This window comes from Lineus longissimus, chromosome 16 (genome assembly GCF_910592395.1).
Source record: "Lineus longissimus chromosome 16, tnLinLong1.2, whole genome shotgun sequence".
Taxonomy (NCBI): Eukaryota; Metazoa; Nemertea; class Pilidiophora; order Heteronemertea; family Lineidae; genus Lineus; species Lineus longissimus.
The window spans coordinates 6,776,083-6,794,158 of NC_088323.1; the positions used below are offsets into that span (position 1 = coordinate 6,776,083).

The window sequence follows — 18,076 nt, forward strand, 5'->3', positions numbered from 1 at the left end:
ATACACCAAAATGGGTGTAAGGAGCAATGACAAACTGCCAGGGTACCTCCGAATTTAGACAGCAGGGACTTAAGTTGCTTGGTTGTATCATGTAATGTGAGCAGCACCAGCAAGGCCGACAGGGAGTATGCAGACTACCATGATAGCCATCTGCCATTTGTCCTCAAGGTATTAAAGACTACAGCACAGTAAGGACTTTGTAAAGGATGATCAGTGCAAGGCAATGCCGGGGCAACTAGTGAGACTTTTTTTGTTTAGAGGGCGCTTCAAGTGTACACGGCATGTTGATACAATTTCTGAGGCATCACAGACGCCGTCACTGGACTGCTATTGTCCACCACTCCAAATTGCAACCATTTCAGGAACATCTCACTCGAGGCTTGGATACTCCAAGGACCTTTGCCACTGGTACCCATTTGCCCGCGATGTGCCAATTCCCCTACTACAAACTACCTAGTTGGTTGGTCTAGCCTATTCCTTTCTGCTGAAAGAGCTGTCATCTTGCATGTCAAATATGCTAGGAAGCCAAAGCCACTTTGTCAGAGAGATGCAGGGAGTGGGGGTAGAGCCCAACAGATATACTATTTGAATCCAAGAGCTTCCATAGACATGATAGATCCCGTCAAGTACCATTCTAGAGAAAGAACTTTTGGTATCGCCATGTTTAGAGAAATGCCCGTCAGCTTAAAGATTGTCCATAAACATGAACGTGTTTCACAATCCTAAACGTTTGGAAGGAGGGAGGGGGTGAAGGTCTTGTCGGAGTGGTTTTCCAGGAAACGCTCGACAACAAACATCAATTTGTCAGTGTCTTATGTTCGAACTAAGGGCGGGGTCAGACCCAATTCTAACAACGTTATGATTGTGATGTTTACGGACAATCCATCAGAGTTTCACTCGGTGGTAGAAGGGTGCACTAAAAATAAGTGAGAAGACAATTCATGCAAGCTTAATGACACAAACTTTATTCTCATCAAGTCACCCGAAACTGTTTGGGTCCATCCATTACATATCAATTAAACTGCGACCAAGCACACAGAAGTCACTAACACAATCCAACACTGTAGGGTTTGAAAGTGGAAAGCAGATGCCGGTAGGGAATAGTTAACACAGTGTTACAGTTTCAGTTACAGGGGCAGAGCAAAGGAACAATACAAGAGTACGAGCGCCGACCTATCTGTCGAGCATCAACTAAATACATTACGCCATAAATATAGGTGGCGCCACATTTTGACAAACCTCGATTGCATCGCTGCAAACATAAATACACAGGGCCTTGTTTTCGTGCCCGGGGTCTGGATTGTATGATAGTGTTATAGATGGCGCTATCGTCGATCGAGTTGCAGGTGCAGTGTTGAATTCGAAGGAAAAGCGAGATCGAAAGAAATTTAACTCGGGTTTTTACAGGAATTTCGAAATATATTTTTTCAAATAATGTACTCTGTCCATTTTATGCAGCAAAGCTTTAAATTAAAAGGTTGTGTACTCAAATATTGTGACAGCCACCACTAATTCACAGTGACATGCTCCCTAAAAAGAGGTTGTTGACTCCATCTACAAGTCAGCAAGTTCTCACAAATTTCAAGTACATGGTATTAAACTCTTGTCGGAAGTATAATGAAATGAATTGTACAACTATGTACGTCTGAGGCCAAAAGGGACTTCTTAGACGGCTTTTTCAATGACAAATGCTTACTAAAAGCTTGCAGCATGATGTAACTCTGCTCTGAGTCACCAGTTACAGTAGCCATGCAACTGTGCTGCCATCTATACTTAAAGTAGTGAATGATATTATTGCAGATTGCTTTGGCGTCGGACCAATTTGAGCCCACAACAAGTGGTTCAAGGCACAATAGAGAGGTACAGATTTTGATTCGAGAATGGCAACGAGAACAGATGATTTTTTCTTCTCTGAATATTAGTCATCAAGTTGATTGTTTTGAATTATTGCTTCTTGGCATGACAAAGACATACGCACAGTTGCATTGCATTTCTGACACAAGGCAATGCAATATCTGTCATCAAAATGCCACCTCATTCTTGTATCAAAAATCTGAACATCTTTAGTACAAGCTGTGCTACTGATGATTCAGGTTGGGAGCAACAGGGTCATAAATATCATTACTTGAGACACAAACCACAAAGATTACAAGCTTTAAGAGTGACATGAAGATATCAAGTTACAATAACCCCCCTGATTTTCGCAGTTCTTATAATGCTTGCAAATCATCCACTTCAGATTTTGCTTCTGTTCCCTTCTGCAAATGATTGCTTTTTCCAATGAAAAAATAGTCATTTTAAACATTATCACTCCCTTGATGTTTGCTATTATTTTGTCTCTGCTCTCTTGAAAATATTAGGCTCGCGAAAATAAAGGGGTTTAAAGTTAGAACAGTATCATCGTTGAACGCAGACCAACGGTTGAAAAAAGATGATTCGCGTTGCAGTTAGCTATCCACTTAACCCACAGAGCTAATCAAAACGGAAGGCTAAGTTTATAGCTTATCAATGCCAAAGTTCTTATTACACATGAAGTTGAACTACATCGGAACCTCCATACAATGAAGACTGACCATTGAAACAAGAATCCAAAATGCCCACTGAACTATACAGGCTAACTACAATTTCTAATCGACCACACCTAATTATTAGAATAAGAATAAATTCATATTTTATAATATAATAATTATCAATAATGTTATGACAGCATTTCATGAGAATGACGTATCACCCTGAATAGTCAGCACCTTATATTCACCAAGGGTATTCCTCGGTGAAAGGGATGTCATTCTGAACTCGAACCAAGGAACACCCTCGGAGAACGGGGTGCCATTTCTACAGGGTGTAAATGAAGGTTGTTGTTCTGAGCGAACAACCCAGGACATGCGATTATGATCATTCAGCGTAAATCAGCAATGAGATAGGTCAATTTTCATATTTGAAACTTTGGTTCAAACTATAGAAAAATTTGGGTGTATTACAGGTGACCCCACTCCAACACACCAACAAGGATATAATAATCAGAAGAACTTTCCAGATACATTATTAGTCCACCAAGGATGGCACAAACTCAAAAGTTTTATTTTACTTCAAAACAAGGATATGTCATGTATTGATTCCAAAAGAGTCAGGTATTTTGACCCATAAGGGTTAATGTTTACCCGACTCCTCTCCTCCTCATTATTATCATGGTTTTAATGAGCAACTTCAAAGTGTTCCAAGTATTGTGCGAATTTCAAACCTCTGAAGTCTTAATACATTTGCTATGACCTGGATGATGTGAAGCCCAAAGCCCAGCTTCATCTCCAAATGAATTACACAACATTAATGACAGACAATATAACATTTCTTCGTTTGGCAATTCCAACGAAGTGCCAGTAAAGGTTATTATAACTCTGACTCCAGTGCAAATTGATCAAACAGCATTCTCACAAGACATTTGCAGCCAAGTGATGGGCAACATAAATTGGTAAGAAAATAAAACTCTCGAGAAAAGTAACTTAATCAGGAAAATGACATTCTGAATATTTGTGGTGTTCTGATGAAAATAGAATGATCCTGGTTCAACTCAACAGAGAGAAGCGTGGTGAATGTTTTGAGTCCCCATGTCTCTTTTATGTAGTGTGACGTACAGCGCCACCATTTGGGGTTAATGGTATTACTATTAGTCATCGCCACCCTCGTCGTCTTGGTTGTCCGATGTCGACCAGAGTGTAAGGTTGTCGCGCAGTAACTGCATGATGAGGGTGCTATCCTTATACGACTCCTCGCTCAACGAATCCAACTCAGCGATGGCGTCATCGAACGCCTCCTTAGCCATTGAACAGGCCTGTGATGGATCGTCAGCAATTTCGTAATGGAATACGGAGAAATTGAGTGCAAGGCCCAGTCGGATTGGATGAGTTGGAGGCATGCTGGCATCATTTTTGGCGGTGTCGTACGCTTTTTGGTAAGCATCTTTGGAATTCTTAACAGCGGCCGCCCGGTCATCACCTGTCGCAACCTCGGCCAGGTATCGGTGATAATCGCCCTTCATCTTCAAGTAGAACACCAGACTCTCAAACTTATTACTGCCGTCCTTCCCAGCGTCGTCAGCCTTAGCACTGGGGATGAGCTTCGTATCCAAGAGGATGAGAACCTTTTGGCAAAGATCCTTCAACTCCTGTTCGATCTTCATTCGGTAATCTTTCGCCATGCCCTGCTTCTGCTCGTTCTGCTCATTTTTGCTCTCAATATTTGATATTACGCGCCATGCGGACCGCCGCGCACCGACCACATTCTTGTAGGCGACGGATAATAGATTTCGCTCATCCATATTCAAACCGCCGTCCATTTCCGTGACTTGTTTCATCGCCTCTGCCATGTCATCATACCGCTCAGCCTGTTCGGCAAGCTTCGCCTTTGATATAAGTTCCTTTCGCTTATCTGCCATTTTTTATCTGTAATGAGAAAAGGCGCACGATTGTTACTTCTCCGACACTTTAACATTTTCGAGGAATAATAGAAAAACAGTTTTTCAAAAGTTAAAGGATGTCCAGAAAACATGTAGGAGCTGTTACAACATTACAGGTGGCACCACCAGTCTTTTAATGGTTCTCATAACAGACTAAGTGCTGCCATCTGAAAAGCCGTTGCAGCTCCTAACTATTTTACAGTTAGAGCTTCAGACAAGGTGAAAGGGTTTTATGGTCCTAGCGATATACGCCAAGGAATTTGATTTGGAAGCATTTGGCCACAACAGACAAGGCAATAGGAAAATTGGAATCACTTCATTTGAGAATTTTGTCAGCAATAGGCTATAAGCCTCCTGGTTTCCATCACTTGTATTGTAAATTCAGTAACACACAAAAAGCTGAATTTCGGGTCAAGCAATGCCTCCTCACGAATTTCGAGAAAGCACTGAAATGGAAGCTGATTGGGTACACCCAAATTCTTGACGACTGCTCTCTTATCAGCCTTGACATGCAACGTTTTGGACAATATCTTCACCAGGATACCTCCATTGACCATGGCCAGTCACTTGTTCTTGCTAGCTCTCTACTCAAGACTGTCCTGTTGATAGGCAGACTCATGACTCCATACCATCACCAGGATACCCTCCAATGTCCATGGACACTGAAGTCACTGGTCCCTGGTAGGCCTACCCAGGACTCAGTACCATCACCAGGATACCTCTAATGACCATGGACACCAAGTCACTGTTCCCTGGTAGGCAGACTTGGGACTCCTTACCATCACCAGGATACCTCTAATGACCATGGACACTGAAGTCACTGGTCCCTGGTAGGCCTACCCAGGACTCAGTACCATGGACACTGAAGTCACTGGTCCTTGGTAGGCCTACTCATGACTCCGTACCATCACCAGGATACCTCTAATGACCATGGACACAGAAGTCACTGGTCCTTGGTAGGTCTACTCGTGACTCCATACCATCACCAGGACACCTCTTATGACCATGGACATTGGAGTCACTGGCCCTCAGTAGGCCTACCCAGGCTGCGTATCACCAAAGGATACTTCCAATGAGGGGTAATAGACTACCTGCCCTTCAAATCCCTATTCTCTCCTGGATACATATTTGCTTACTTCCAGTTGAAGGCTTTGCTGCCTCTTCATTTCAGTCAAGCCTGTAACCAGCAACAGCCTAGATGGCAGCACCTACAGGAGAAATCTTGTTTACGACAAATGCTTCGCTTAAAGTAACATGGCTCAACTGTAACCCCTCAAATCAGGCTGCACTTTGGTTTGAGAAGCGAACACCACCTCGGGGTCTTGTAGGTCAAGATGCCCTATTTGTCATTTCAAGGTGAGGTAATATAACCAAATCTACCCACCCATAAACACTAGCAAAATTTCGAAAACTATGAATCCAGGAGATCAAGGAACTGAATTAAACCCCAGGTCGATATTAAAGGGAAAACAAACACTTTTTACAGGTTACTATTTATTTCAATTGAGTTACAATACATTCATTGTTTAGGTTTTACCAAGAATAGATCAAGACCGGTCTTGTTCATGGTGTTATTTTAACTACAAGCTAGAATTGTTACATTACTGTATCACTGACATACACAACATACACAGTTTAATGTATCACGGAATGCATGGCGATGTATGTCACTCATCAAAATCAGTACATGTCTTCTCTATTCTTCACTTCGTTAGAATCGAGGTTGTGCACCATCACAACTCAAACACCGTAGTGATAATTTTCAGCGTATTACGTCATTAGTAATGTGGGGCTTCTCGTCATGGAAAGAAAGTCATAGGCTAAGACCCACTTGCCCGAAGTTTGCATTGTTTTAAAAGACTTGTGTCATTCATCAGTTGTTGAGACATGACTGTTTCGTCCCAAGTTGGCAACATCGCCAGAAGTGTCATTTCTCGTGAATCGAGTACAACCTGCTTTTCGACACTCACACTCTGATATCCAATTTGGAGTGGGACTGGGAGTCACAATGGTGTGCAACCTCTCTCGATCCATCAATATTATAATATTAAACCATTTTTAAACAAAGTTAGTGGAAAAAATATCCTGAGAATATGAGGTAATGGTATGGATATATATTCGTAAATATTGTTTACTCAGAGAACAATCATTGTTTCAGAACAAAGTCCAATTAAACATGACAATGATATAGAAATTTGAAGAGTTTGGAAGCCAAAACCACTAAATCCATTGAGGTCTTTTGACTTATAAATAGAACTTGAAATTTTTGTTTGTGCACTGAAAATGACAATCTTCTTAAAAACTTGTGGGGCTACCTGAGATGAGATTTGGGTAGGTAGTCCCACTAATACCTTTCATTGCCAGCACATTGAACTTGAAGAATCAGTCTACGTCGTCACTGCATGATGATTGTGTGAGGACGTCATGGTTTTCGATGTGATCCTGTGAATTTTGCATTGAAACGATTAGGTATTCAAATCCAGCGAACTGTTAGCCTCACATTACCATTATCATCTCAATTTTTCTGAATGGCTATTGCACCTAAACTCTTCATACAATGTATCTTCTCATCAATAATCTATCAGTACTCGAAAAGTGACTACTTTTTTGGTGCCAACGGTTACAGAAAATTCAAACAACTTGCCATTTTGATATTCAACGCAACCATTACCAAATATTCTTTAGAATAAGTACCAGAACGGTTCTTCGGCTCGTACAAGAATAAGACATGTTTTGTTTAAAGTTCAACTTCAATTTTGACAAACAGAAGCTGTGTAGCCACTTTTCGAGCACTGAATGTACAGTGGATGGAGGGTTTAGCTAGTAAAATCTACATGTATACCGGTAGTTAAAACCAACTACATATGTGATATTCTTGTCAGTGTGTCAATATATTTACTTTTCTGGCATGAGAGAGTTCCATTCTTACCCCCAGTTAAGGTGGCACAGAATCCTCCACAGGGGTGACTGGCATATATACCCCTTGGACGTAAGTTTTGAGCAAGGATGCAAACTTTCTTGCCTGATATTTCGTCAAAGTTATATTAATACAGTTCCATGGACTTCAATCTTACGCATTATAAAGGATTTTCGTGTCATCTGGGCGCTTTATATGATGGTTTGAATGACTTGAGGGAGGTCTTAAGAAACTTCTTGAGTAGAAATACATACTTTGCAACCGACCACTAACAAGAGAGTACCACACAGTTTGGACTGCTGGAGCGAACATGATTGATAGTCTACAAATACTGCAATGGGCGACAATTAGAGGTGGGCCAGGACTTTTCTAGTGACGTCACCTTTATTGATCATCTACATTGTCCTCCTCATCATCTTTTTCGCTCACCCACAGGGTGAGGTTATCACGCAGGAGCTGCATAATCAAGGTACTGTCCTTATAGGAGTCCTCCTTCAGGCTATCCAACTCCGAAATGGCGTCGTCGAAAGCCTTTTTCGCCAAATCGCACGCCTGCTTAGCATTATTTTCAATCTCGTAACAGAACACTGAATGATTGAGACAGAGTCCCAGTTTAATAGGATGAGTTGAAGGCAACTCTTTAGCAGCTTCGGCAGCCTCCTCATAGGCCAGTTTCGCTTTGAGGGCAACCTCCTTTCTCTCATCACCGAGCGCAACCTCGGTTATGTATCGCAAGTAATCGCCCTTCATCTTGGTGTAAAACACCTTGCCATCTGCATCCTCACCAGCGTCAACTGATAGTGATGGAAGTAATTTCTCCCCGATAAGCTGAATAACCTTGTCACATCGCTCACGCAACTCGGCTTCGATCTCCTCCCGGTATTTCGCGGCCAAACCCTGCTGTCCCTCATCGTTTTTCTCCAATGCTTTCTGTTCAATGGAGGAGATAATGCGCCACGCCGACCGCTTCGCGCCAACCACATTCTTGAAGGCCACGGATAACAGATTCCTCTGTTCACTAGAAAGTCGAGTCGTGCTCTCTGTCAGTTCAGTCATAGTCTTTGCCATGTCATCGTAGCGTTCCGCTTGCTCAGCCAGTTTCGCCATAACGAACAACACATTATCATCAGACATCTTGATACCTGAAGTGGTGAAAAAGCGACCATTAAGATTTCTAGAGACCAATAAGACAACCATAAAAAGATCCGACATCGACTTAAGATACGAAGAGTCCAAAGTTTTCAACCAAAGCTCATCCAGCACAAGAACTATTTCTGGGAAATTACCCCGTCCACTCCACAATCCTAGACCAATCGTCCTCCAGCTAATGTACCCAAAGCTCAACAAATGGGTGTGTTGGTTTTGACAACTTCACCGACACCCAGTATATGTCCTTGTGGCTAACGGACACACACACAACTGGATATTGTATTCTTTCCTCTAATAAGAGTTTGATTAACAAGTTGCTAAGCACAATAATTACTAGCATATAATCATCTTGATTAATTGCTGCATGTGGTGAGCCAGTCAGTGGTGGTATACAGTTTTGACAGACAATCAGAGTGCCATTCAGCCCTCAGTCACGCTTTTTCAAATGCTCAGCATTTCTTTTGACCCTCCCATGGACCTGATAAGTAAGAGAGCCACATTACTCTCATCAAGATTAGACCTGTTTGGCGTGGATGACACGCACAGTAAGTCGTGTCACATGTCCAAATCATGTGCGGGCAACGTGCCCTAGCATTGTTTTAAAATTCATCAGAACTTGGTTGCAGCCTCTCCTTACATGTCAACAGACAAAAAAAAACATTAGTTTGATTCAAATGATATAGATGGCAACACTTTTGACCACTATTCACTCATTTCTAATAAAAGAAAGCACTGTTTAGCAATGGTATCCACTGCAACACCAAGGATGGATCTGGCGGAAACAAGAGTTACCAACTTTATTTCCCATAACTTTTGTAAGGTCAACATACAATTTCAACGACTTAAAGAGCACAGCCAACTAATAGCATTTCCGTTGTAGTGCGAGTGATAGAAATCTCTCATTTGCAAGTGCTTTTTAATAGAAACAGTCCTGCTATGTATTGTAATACTCAAGAAAACTGGCCACAGGGCTAATGCCCCACCTCCTTTCGTTTCCATTTTGCATGTATCACTCTAGGCAAACCTATTGATTGCCCAGGATAAGAACCTCTTCCCAGACCCAAGTTTTTGGCCATTTTTTAATGGTAAACAGGTCAAGAATCAAAGGTAGCTCATCAAGCCGCCCTGATTCGACCAACTGTCAACGGTGCACAAACAAGGTCTGTACAACTACATCATGTATTGCATTCAAACGAAACCGTTCCAAATGTGTGCGTTTTTGATATTCAAAATATTAGAAGTGGTGAAGAGAGGGAAGAGAAGTGTGTTAGGTGAAGGCACCGCCACCAACGCAGGGATGTATTAAGTGATTATGTTAGATGTGGTTAGCAACTTTTACCTCCCAGGACCACACATGCCAAAAAGCGTAATGGTCACTCAATATTTCTAACCCTGGAATAACAAATTTTACCATCTCGCAGTTAAAACACAGGTAGAACAGGACATATAAAAATTGTGCTACAAAACTGCAGTACATCCAATTTTACCAGAACGTGTGGCCAACATTATTACTTTTCGGGGGGGACTGCACCGGGTAAAAGTATGTCGATAATTTTTGCAGCACACATGAGCAATTAATGAAATGGGTGCACCCCATCCACCAAGGAGCGGACATACTTTACACAGGCACTCCGTGAGATTTTTGGTTTTTTGAAAAATTTTCTAATTGGGAGCAGTGTGACAGAGCAAGTGAAAAATCTGGAGTTGTGAGGGTGCTGACCCCATTCAAAGATGGAGCCACAAGTCAGCCAAATCAAGAGTACTCTCGAAGCATCCCACAAACCCAGGGGGAACCCTATGAAATACACATTGGACTCTTCATACGGACAAAAAGGGGGACCTCCAATACTACAACAATGACATGAAATCAAGATAAATTCTTCATATACTTTATTTTTATTTCATTACAAGTTAAAATCAAATCCTAACTTTATATAATTCATCCAAATTGCTAGTCAAAATTTCAAAGCCTCCAAATGATACACATAAGCTACATTCACAACACACAACAGGGCTCTGCCAAAGTATCAGAATGATCAACGAATTTTATACATATTTAGAAATACGACACAACAAATTCATTCGATGTCCTCAAATTCTAATAGCTTTTACAGTACAGGGTGATCAGCTCCATGTTCAGAACAAGTTCCCAACTATATTCTATTTTCAGCTCGGTATAATTTTAGCAAGTTTGTGGCAGAGTCCCTGGTAAAGGCCCAAGATAGCACAAGGCCATCGGGAAATATTCTCGTCCATCATCATACTCCCTTGAAGCAACACCAGTGGTTTCAAAACCGCAAACAACCTGGACAATTTGACTCCAAACAGGGAGGAGACAGTGGTGAAGATACAGAATTTTCAAAAGTGCCACGAAAAGGCATATGATAAATGACTTGGTATATTTCTCGATGGCCTTTTCTACTATGTTTTCTTACCTCTTATTGTGAAGATTCAGCATACGCCAGGCGAAACTTATAAAAGAGCTGAAGCCTCCATAGGAACGCAATATTCTAATTGACGCCAAATCCTGCCGCCTCCCATTTTGGAGAAATACAAAAAATGTCGCGTCACACACGAGACACAGTTGCCAGGTCCTGAATAAAGACTTGAGAATGCCAGCGTGAGAGGTGAGATCATGAAGAAATTTCAAAACAATCTGGCAATTTTTAGACGCATGCTGTAGCATTGAAAAGAAACCGGTTAATTTGAAAACAGAGGCATTGCTTGAAGGGAGTCGATATATACCAATTTTCATTCATGTTGTGATGGTAACCAATGAAGCGATACAGAAGGATACGGAGGTAGGCCTACTACTGCAGAACTGCCCACAGCACATGCTCAGGATGTTTTTAAAGCGGAAAGAAAAAACAATAAGACTGGACTTCACAGAAATAACTGGGTGAATACCACTCACCATATCGTGCTGATCCATGCGTGAAAATCAGCGCCGTCTAGCCAGTGTCGATGGAAGAAATAACAACTCCGTGGGTCGAGAGAGACGTCGTCACCACCTTTGCTCTGATAACAGTAATGTCCACTTGCTGATCACCAGTTAGTCGAAATATTAATGACACAAGGTGTACCAGGGTTCCCCCTGGGCTATTTCTAATATCACAACCATCAACTCGCCAAAAAACTACGTTGACACCAGTAAACATGCACCCCAACGAGGTCAAGGAAAGTAAAATATGATCCAAAGAAATGTTCAAATGCACACATTTTTATTAGGCCCCATTTTTTCATTTTTAGTTTACAAATCTGCCCCCTACGACTTTTGCACAACCAGAATAAAAATAAAAGTAAATTTCGGGGGTGAAGAGGGAAACAAATTTACCATCAAATTGGTTGCAAATCTAGTTACCATGATAAATACTATCAATAAAATAACATTTTGTGGCTTTTCTTGTTATGTTTTAAAATGAAACTTCTAGCGTGCTCTAAGAATAGGAAATTCAAGGAATAAATAAAGAAGTTAGCATAAACTGAATGGTTTTGTTCCGTTGCCATATTGAAGTTTTCACCCATGCATTGCTATTCCAGGAACGTGTCCAGTTAAAAGATTTTAATTTTTTACCGACACCGCTTAAAAGCAATTGGATGACTGACAACCCGTAATAAAAATAGTTTTACAGCCAGTCGTCACAATCTGTGATGCAAGCATGAGCCCAGGAACCTAAATTCAGATAGGAAAGGCATGGTTATGATAGCATTTTAAGAGAAAACTAAATAGTCACAACAGGATTATTGGTGAAGAGGCAACCCAAGGCGGGGCAACTTGTTATAAGGTCAGCTTGGACTCAGAGCCAACGCTCAGGTAGAAAAGCACCACAGTGGGAACTCAAATTGCTAGTGTGTGCTGCAGCTTTTTCTACACAACAAAATGACATTTGTTACAGATCGAAATGTTTCAGCCAAGTTTACAGGCTCTCTGGTTAGGTCAGCAGATTATACTAAACTTCAAAGCAATATGTTACGACTAAGTTTCAAAACACAGCCTAAATCTAGAATTAGTTGTTTTACGGATGAATTGGAATAAGACCACCACCAAATGTCGGAAAAACTGGGATTTTATTCAAGCGAGCAAACAAGAAATTTCAAAATTTATGTCAATTATTGTGGCTTAGAAAATAGCCCAGGGGTCCTTGTGCCCGTCTTTTAGGCATTAGGATCTAACAAGTTTCATTTTTTATCAAGAACAAAATGTCATATCCCAAGATTTTAGACTATCTTCGCTCCAATCAGGCGCCACTGAAAAAATAAAATAAACTTGTTTTAATTTGCTTGTCATGGTCGACTTTTCTGGTGCTGCTCTTGCATACGCATCCGCAAAACAACTAATAATACATTTGAGCTGAATAACAATCGGGGATGCACACATTTCAAAACAGTCTTTTAAATGCAATTTTATTTTTTACCCTAATTTTAAATCGGTGCTTTGTTAAGAAAATAGTAAAGAAGTTATAATATGGGTTAGGAAATATTTTCTAACATTGGACAACAACTACCCATCCCCAATCCCCTGATAAAAAAACGTGTCATAAACGAACTGAATTTTGCATTTTTCATGTATTTACACTGGCTCAACTGGTGAACCTGGTGGTTCAAAATGCTGCATTGGCAGCTGCATAGTTGCACATATCACACTGGCATGCTGCACAACTTGGGCAGAAGAGATGATCATAGGAACCTTGCCATGCAACTAAGGTACCCCCCTCAAAAAGATATCACTATCAGAAGACAATATTTCTAACGAGGTCTTTTAAAATGATGATCAACCAACTGACAGAGACAGTAACTGGCTCTGCAGTCCGAACAGCATCAAATTCAGAATTGTAAACTAAGGCAAAACGGAAATTCCAAAACACACAAGATACCAAATACCAAGGTCAGCCAGTAAGCACTCAACTGCAACTTAGCAAGCAACACAATTGACATAATCCAGCATCTCCAACTGTGGAAATGGAAACCAGCAAAGGTTTTTAGATTGCATGGTTTTCATACCGTTTTCACAGCACATGTCCCTAAATTAACACAATATAAGTTTTTTGCTTTTAGGTCATTAGGCATATTAACTGACCCCCCGGAAACACATTTTCTGCACCTCACATTGCTAAAGTCTGCTCCTAAATCCCGTAAATTAATTCGTGAACCCACAAACTATGTCATTTTCGGATGGAGATAGCAACATCAGTATTTAATATTAAATCAGACCGTTTTTTTCTCGGTGATTCATGGTTTCAGGAAGTGGTACAGAAGGAACAACTGGGGCACTCGGCTAATACGGTAAACGGTAAATGGTTAATACGGTAAACGGTATCGTACATGTACACCATTACAAATATAGATAATCTGCACGAATAATAATCAATAGCATGTAATTGAGTGTACATGAACACAATAGACTCACAAATGGGAGGCCATTATTACTGAAGGCAGCCACCTATCCCTGAATGGCTCATTGAAACAGAAGCCCACACTTGGCGGAACAGAGCAAGTTTTGAGGCCACTAACTGTGAAGAGACAATACACCGAATGAAGGGGGGGTTAATTATTTTCAACGTGCACAGACATACTAAAATTACACCCGGGCAATACATAGCCAGTTGGAAATAAGGCTGTGCACTTACAAGGGCAAGGCCATAGCATTTTGCGAATTCGGCCTTACAGTGTCGGCTGAAGTTTGTCAATTCAGAGATTCAAGTTGAGTGCTTGCTGTCCAGACCAAGAAAAAAAACAAAATTCAAAGTAAATTCTCAAAGGATACTCACCAAAGGTAAAGCTCCTCCTTGTCCTTCCCTCACACTTGGACCAGGCTCATCGACAAATAGATTCACTCAACGTTTGGACGATGGGTCATGGAGAAAAACATCATCATCATCATCCGTCACAGCTTCCAATTTCATTCACAAAAATCTCAGTCTTAACAACATAATATGTAACAAAAGAACAATGATATTTATTTCCAGAAAAATTGCAGTCTACATTGATAATGCCACTGTATGGCACAAACAGACAGAAGTGGCAACTTTCACCCAATGTCCAGGACATTCCACCCCACATTGACCTGGGTGCAGGATACCTGTACTGCCATGTGAGACAACAAATATGAATCACTACAAACTAATCACAACTGGCTCAAAATTCAGGAGTGCCTCAGACACAGAATTAGCAGCTTATCCCTTCGACGTCAGTGTTCGATTAAAGGTTTTATTTCCAGTTGTCAACTGGCCAACCAAGTCCATGACCTGAAGTTATCCGTGTAAACGTTAACTCGCCCGCTTCCAAATGTGACATTTGGCACATTTCTTTTGATAAATTTGCACCACTTCTGCCATTCAGCTGTCATCAAGGACCAGGAAGTGAATTAACATGAGCTTTTGGAGAGTTGCCAACTGGGCAAGCTGGTAAGAAAAACAGAGCTACCCACCCTAAGGTTAGGGTTGCCAACGGCGAGTGGGGGACTGGGAAAATCGAACACTGGACGTTGCACGCTTTTGTCAGAAAAAAAATTATCTCAATTCTAAGTCCAGACAAGTCCAATCCATTAAGTATGCAATGATTAAAGTGACAAGTTAATGAATTAGCCCAAAAAACATGAACAAGGATTTCCCACTTTAAAATGAGAGATGGTTATCTGTCATGCAGGGTGTACAGTCAACAGAACAATCAAATGAATAGTTGACTTCGTACCAGTCCGGTGGGGGGCACTGAGAAGAGGCGTAACAAAAAAGCTGCAAATGAAAGCTACCACCAGGCACCACATGATATATTATTTGTTGCACACAATATTTAGGTTTGTTGCAGCTTTGAATTGGCCCCCACCAGCTGGTATCGAGTCAAATATTTGAGAACAAGCCTTGAAACACTCGGACACAAGCTAATACACTGACGCCAATTCCGAGCTGGTCATATTTTCTATATGGTCGAGCTATCAGTCAATGTATCAAGCCTGACCTGCTATAACCACAAAAGCTTTTGAGCTATTGGTTAGGAGGTAGTCCCAGTACTGGTATGGCAGCATATCAAGAACTTTCTTCACTGTTTCTTCTCACATCTTGATACTGTGTAGTGTACTGTATAGTGTCAAGGCTGGTTCAAGTGCAAATAGTTCTGTGGCCCCTGCATTTAATTATTCTGTTGATTGAACATGAAGGGTTAAATTAGAGTGGTTATGACAGAAAGAAGGGTGTGAATTTCCAAATCTGACATTGAAGATTTTTAGGTCTACTTGCACCCCCCCCCCCCGCATAATGTGGCTCAAATAATACTTGCCAACTGGTCTAAGATGTTATTGCCCCTTATATCAGGGGACTAATTACTGGGCTTGTTGGCCTGGGAATGCGAGAGATGATTTGAGAGGGCATGAAGACCACTTTGGAGGTCACCTGCCTCACCAGTGGCGGCCGTGGTGATTCAATTCGTCCACCACTGCTTGAACGCCGTTAATGTTTAGGATGACCGGTCGACATGGCTGAAACAAAGGTTCCCGGCTCGCCCTTTCTGAATATTTTTCTGACAACTGGCTTTAATTATGAACGACCGGCTGGGCATCGGATATATTTCATTGCTGGCACTAACAGACACCTACACACCAAGTATTTTTTGGCTTTCTACGTCACATTGACATAGTCTTTTGTACAGGCCTATTTTTAGACCAAAACGTGCGTTTGCTGGCTTGAAGTAAAGCCTTGTAAATGGAGGCCTATATCAAACGGGCGCGGGCATGTGACGTGTGAAGATCAAGTTGTACATTGTCATTAAGTTGAAGAATTAGTTCACAAATATCATAGACTAGCCACTCTGGAATCTGCCATTATTTGGGCCACACTATAGGTCAATGTACAAAGATGATGATGAGTCACCAGGATAGGTAGGGCAGCCAGCCGACTGGCAAGGCTATGCATCCCGGCCTGTGCATCGACGTGTGCATAACATAGCACTGTCTGCATGGTCTGCATCACACTCACAGACCGACTGTGCAAATCCCCATCGCCGGTTTCGGCAGTACCCAACACCCTATGCAACCCAAAACAACGCCACATTATGCACCAATCAATAATCTTTAAATTGTTTCATCGGTTACGGGTATTTTAAAGAAGGAGAGGAGTGATAACACGGAAGCAACAGCTTGTTTGTTTGCAAAAATACCAGTTTCCGACGATTTCCCGGCTATCGAAACGAGGAGGTGGGGCTTCATTTAGACCCTTACAGAAGCTAAATTATGGGTTGTGCAGATACTTTACAACGCTGAAAATGTTTGTCATGTTCTTATGTTTACGTTTTTTACCTTTCTTGTGTGTTTGAACGACCAGTTGATAAGTTCTGAAGCTCTTTTCGTGGACAATATCGCAGGTACGGGAAAGCCGAACAAAATGGTGGCAGGCTGTCGTGAAAACAGAAGTCACCTACTGCGCATGTCAGTCTCGCGGGTCACGCAGAGAGATTCTAAAGAATGGAATCTTCGACTACTTGCATGTTTCGAGAGAAAAATGGGCTTGGCAATCACATTTTTGACACATTTTGCAGGTTTTCGTCCGTGTCTGTCTCACTTTTCCTACCAGTTGGCCAGGAAATAAGTATTCTTACAAAGTTTTGAAGCAGTTAATATAATAGGATTAATTCTACAGGATTTTTCATCAAGTTTCTAGCCAGTTTTGTTTCGCAACTTTTTTACAAGCGGCGGCAGCGGTCAAGGAAGCACGTGTCGTCTGCAACTTTCACTTTACTTATTGGAGCGCATCAAGAACTCGAAATAAGCTACGGGGTTGAGAGTCTTTGAAAAAGGTTTCCAATATTGTTAGTCATCGGACTGACTATGTCAGACACATATATGCCCAATGATGGTACCCGCAATGATGAGCAAAATGAGTCCCCATGGTTACCGACCACAGGGCGGGAAATCGTGCGGTGGCGGCCTTCATTGCATTGGCGCGTTGATTGCCCGGGTTGTTCGTTACATCATTTAAAACCTCCCTGGTCAGCCATTCTTCAATAGTCACCTCACAGGCGGGGGGGGGCAAGTCCTTATAACTCCCATACTGCACTTCCCAAAAGTCTTGCCACCGCCCATCTTGACGCACGTTGTCTGCCCGGGATGTCTGGAAGCTCTTTGCTCCAAAAGATCAGGCCAAAAGTTTATAAAATCTGCACAGAGACAGAAGTTGCCTGTTGAAATGACCAACAACAGAATGACCCTGAAGTTGACCTGGTATTACCATTGTATCTTTCAGGATTGTGATGGCCTCAGCCCTTTGGCCCTGGTAACAGCATCCGGAGATTCAGGGGTTTCCTTATCCTCGGTTGTATGAAAATCCAGCCGACAATAAGATACGGAGAGCTCAAAAAAGCACTGGACAATAGGCATTGTGAGAATCTGGAAACCTTGGTATTGAATGGATGCCTTCAACAGCGCCAGACCTTCACATTTAATCCTTGGGATTGGGGGTAGACCAGGGGATTAGGGCAATACCAAGGAACAGTCACTGACTGACCCGGCTATAGATTGGCAACCACTCACCTTTTGGGGATGACCCAACGATAAATGGCAACAATGTCTC

At 41.8% G+C, this 18,076-nt stretch overlaps 1 protein-coding gene across 4 annotated transcripts in view; it reads right to left on the bottom strand.

The window, feature by feature from the left end:
- Positions 1-16,914, bottom strand: part of LOC135500881 (14-3-3 protein beta/alpha-B-like) — a 29,239-nt gene extending 12,325 nt beyond the window's left edge. For 2 of the 4 annotated variants that reach the window (XM_064792571.1, XM_064792570.1), the window contains exon 1: positions 16,807-16,914. Coding sequence is in view for 2 of the 4 variants with exons in the window: in XM_064792568.1 (XP_064648638.1) it covers positions 3,665-4,432 (768 nt within the window). In the remaining 2 variants the exon portion in view is untranslated. Of the gene's footprint in view, positions 1-944; positions 4,440-5,930; positions 8,513-16,806 lie in introns of those variants that run through there. The other 2 variants (XM_064792568.1, XM_064792569.1) reach the window with 2 other exon arrangements.
- Positions 16,915-18,076: the final 1,162 nt, after the last annotated feature.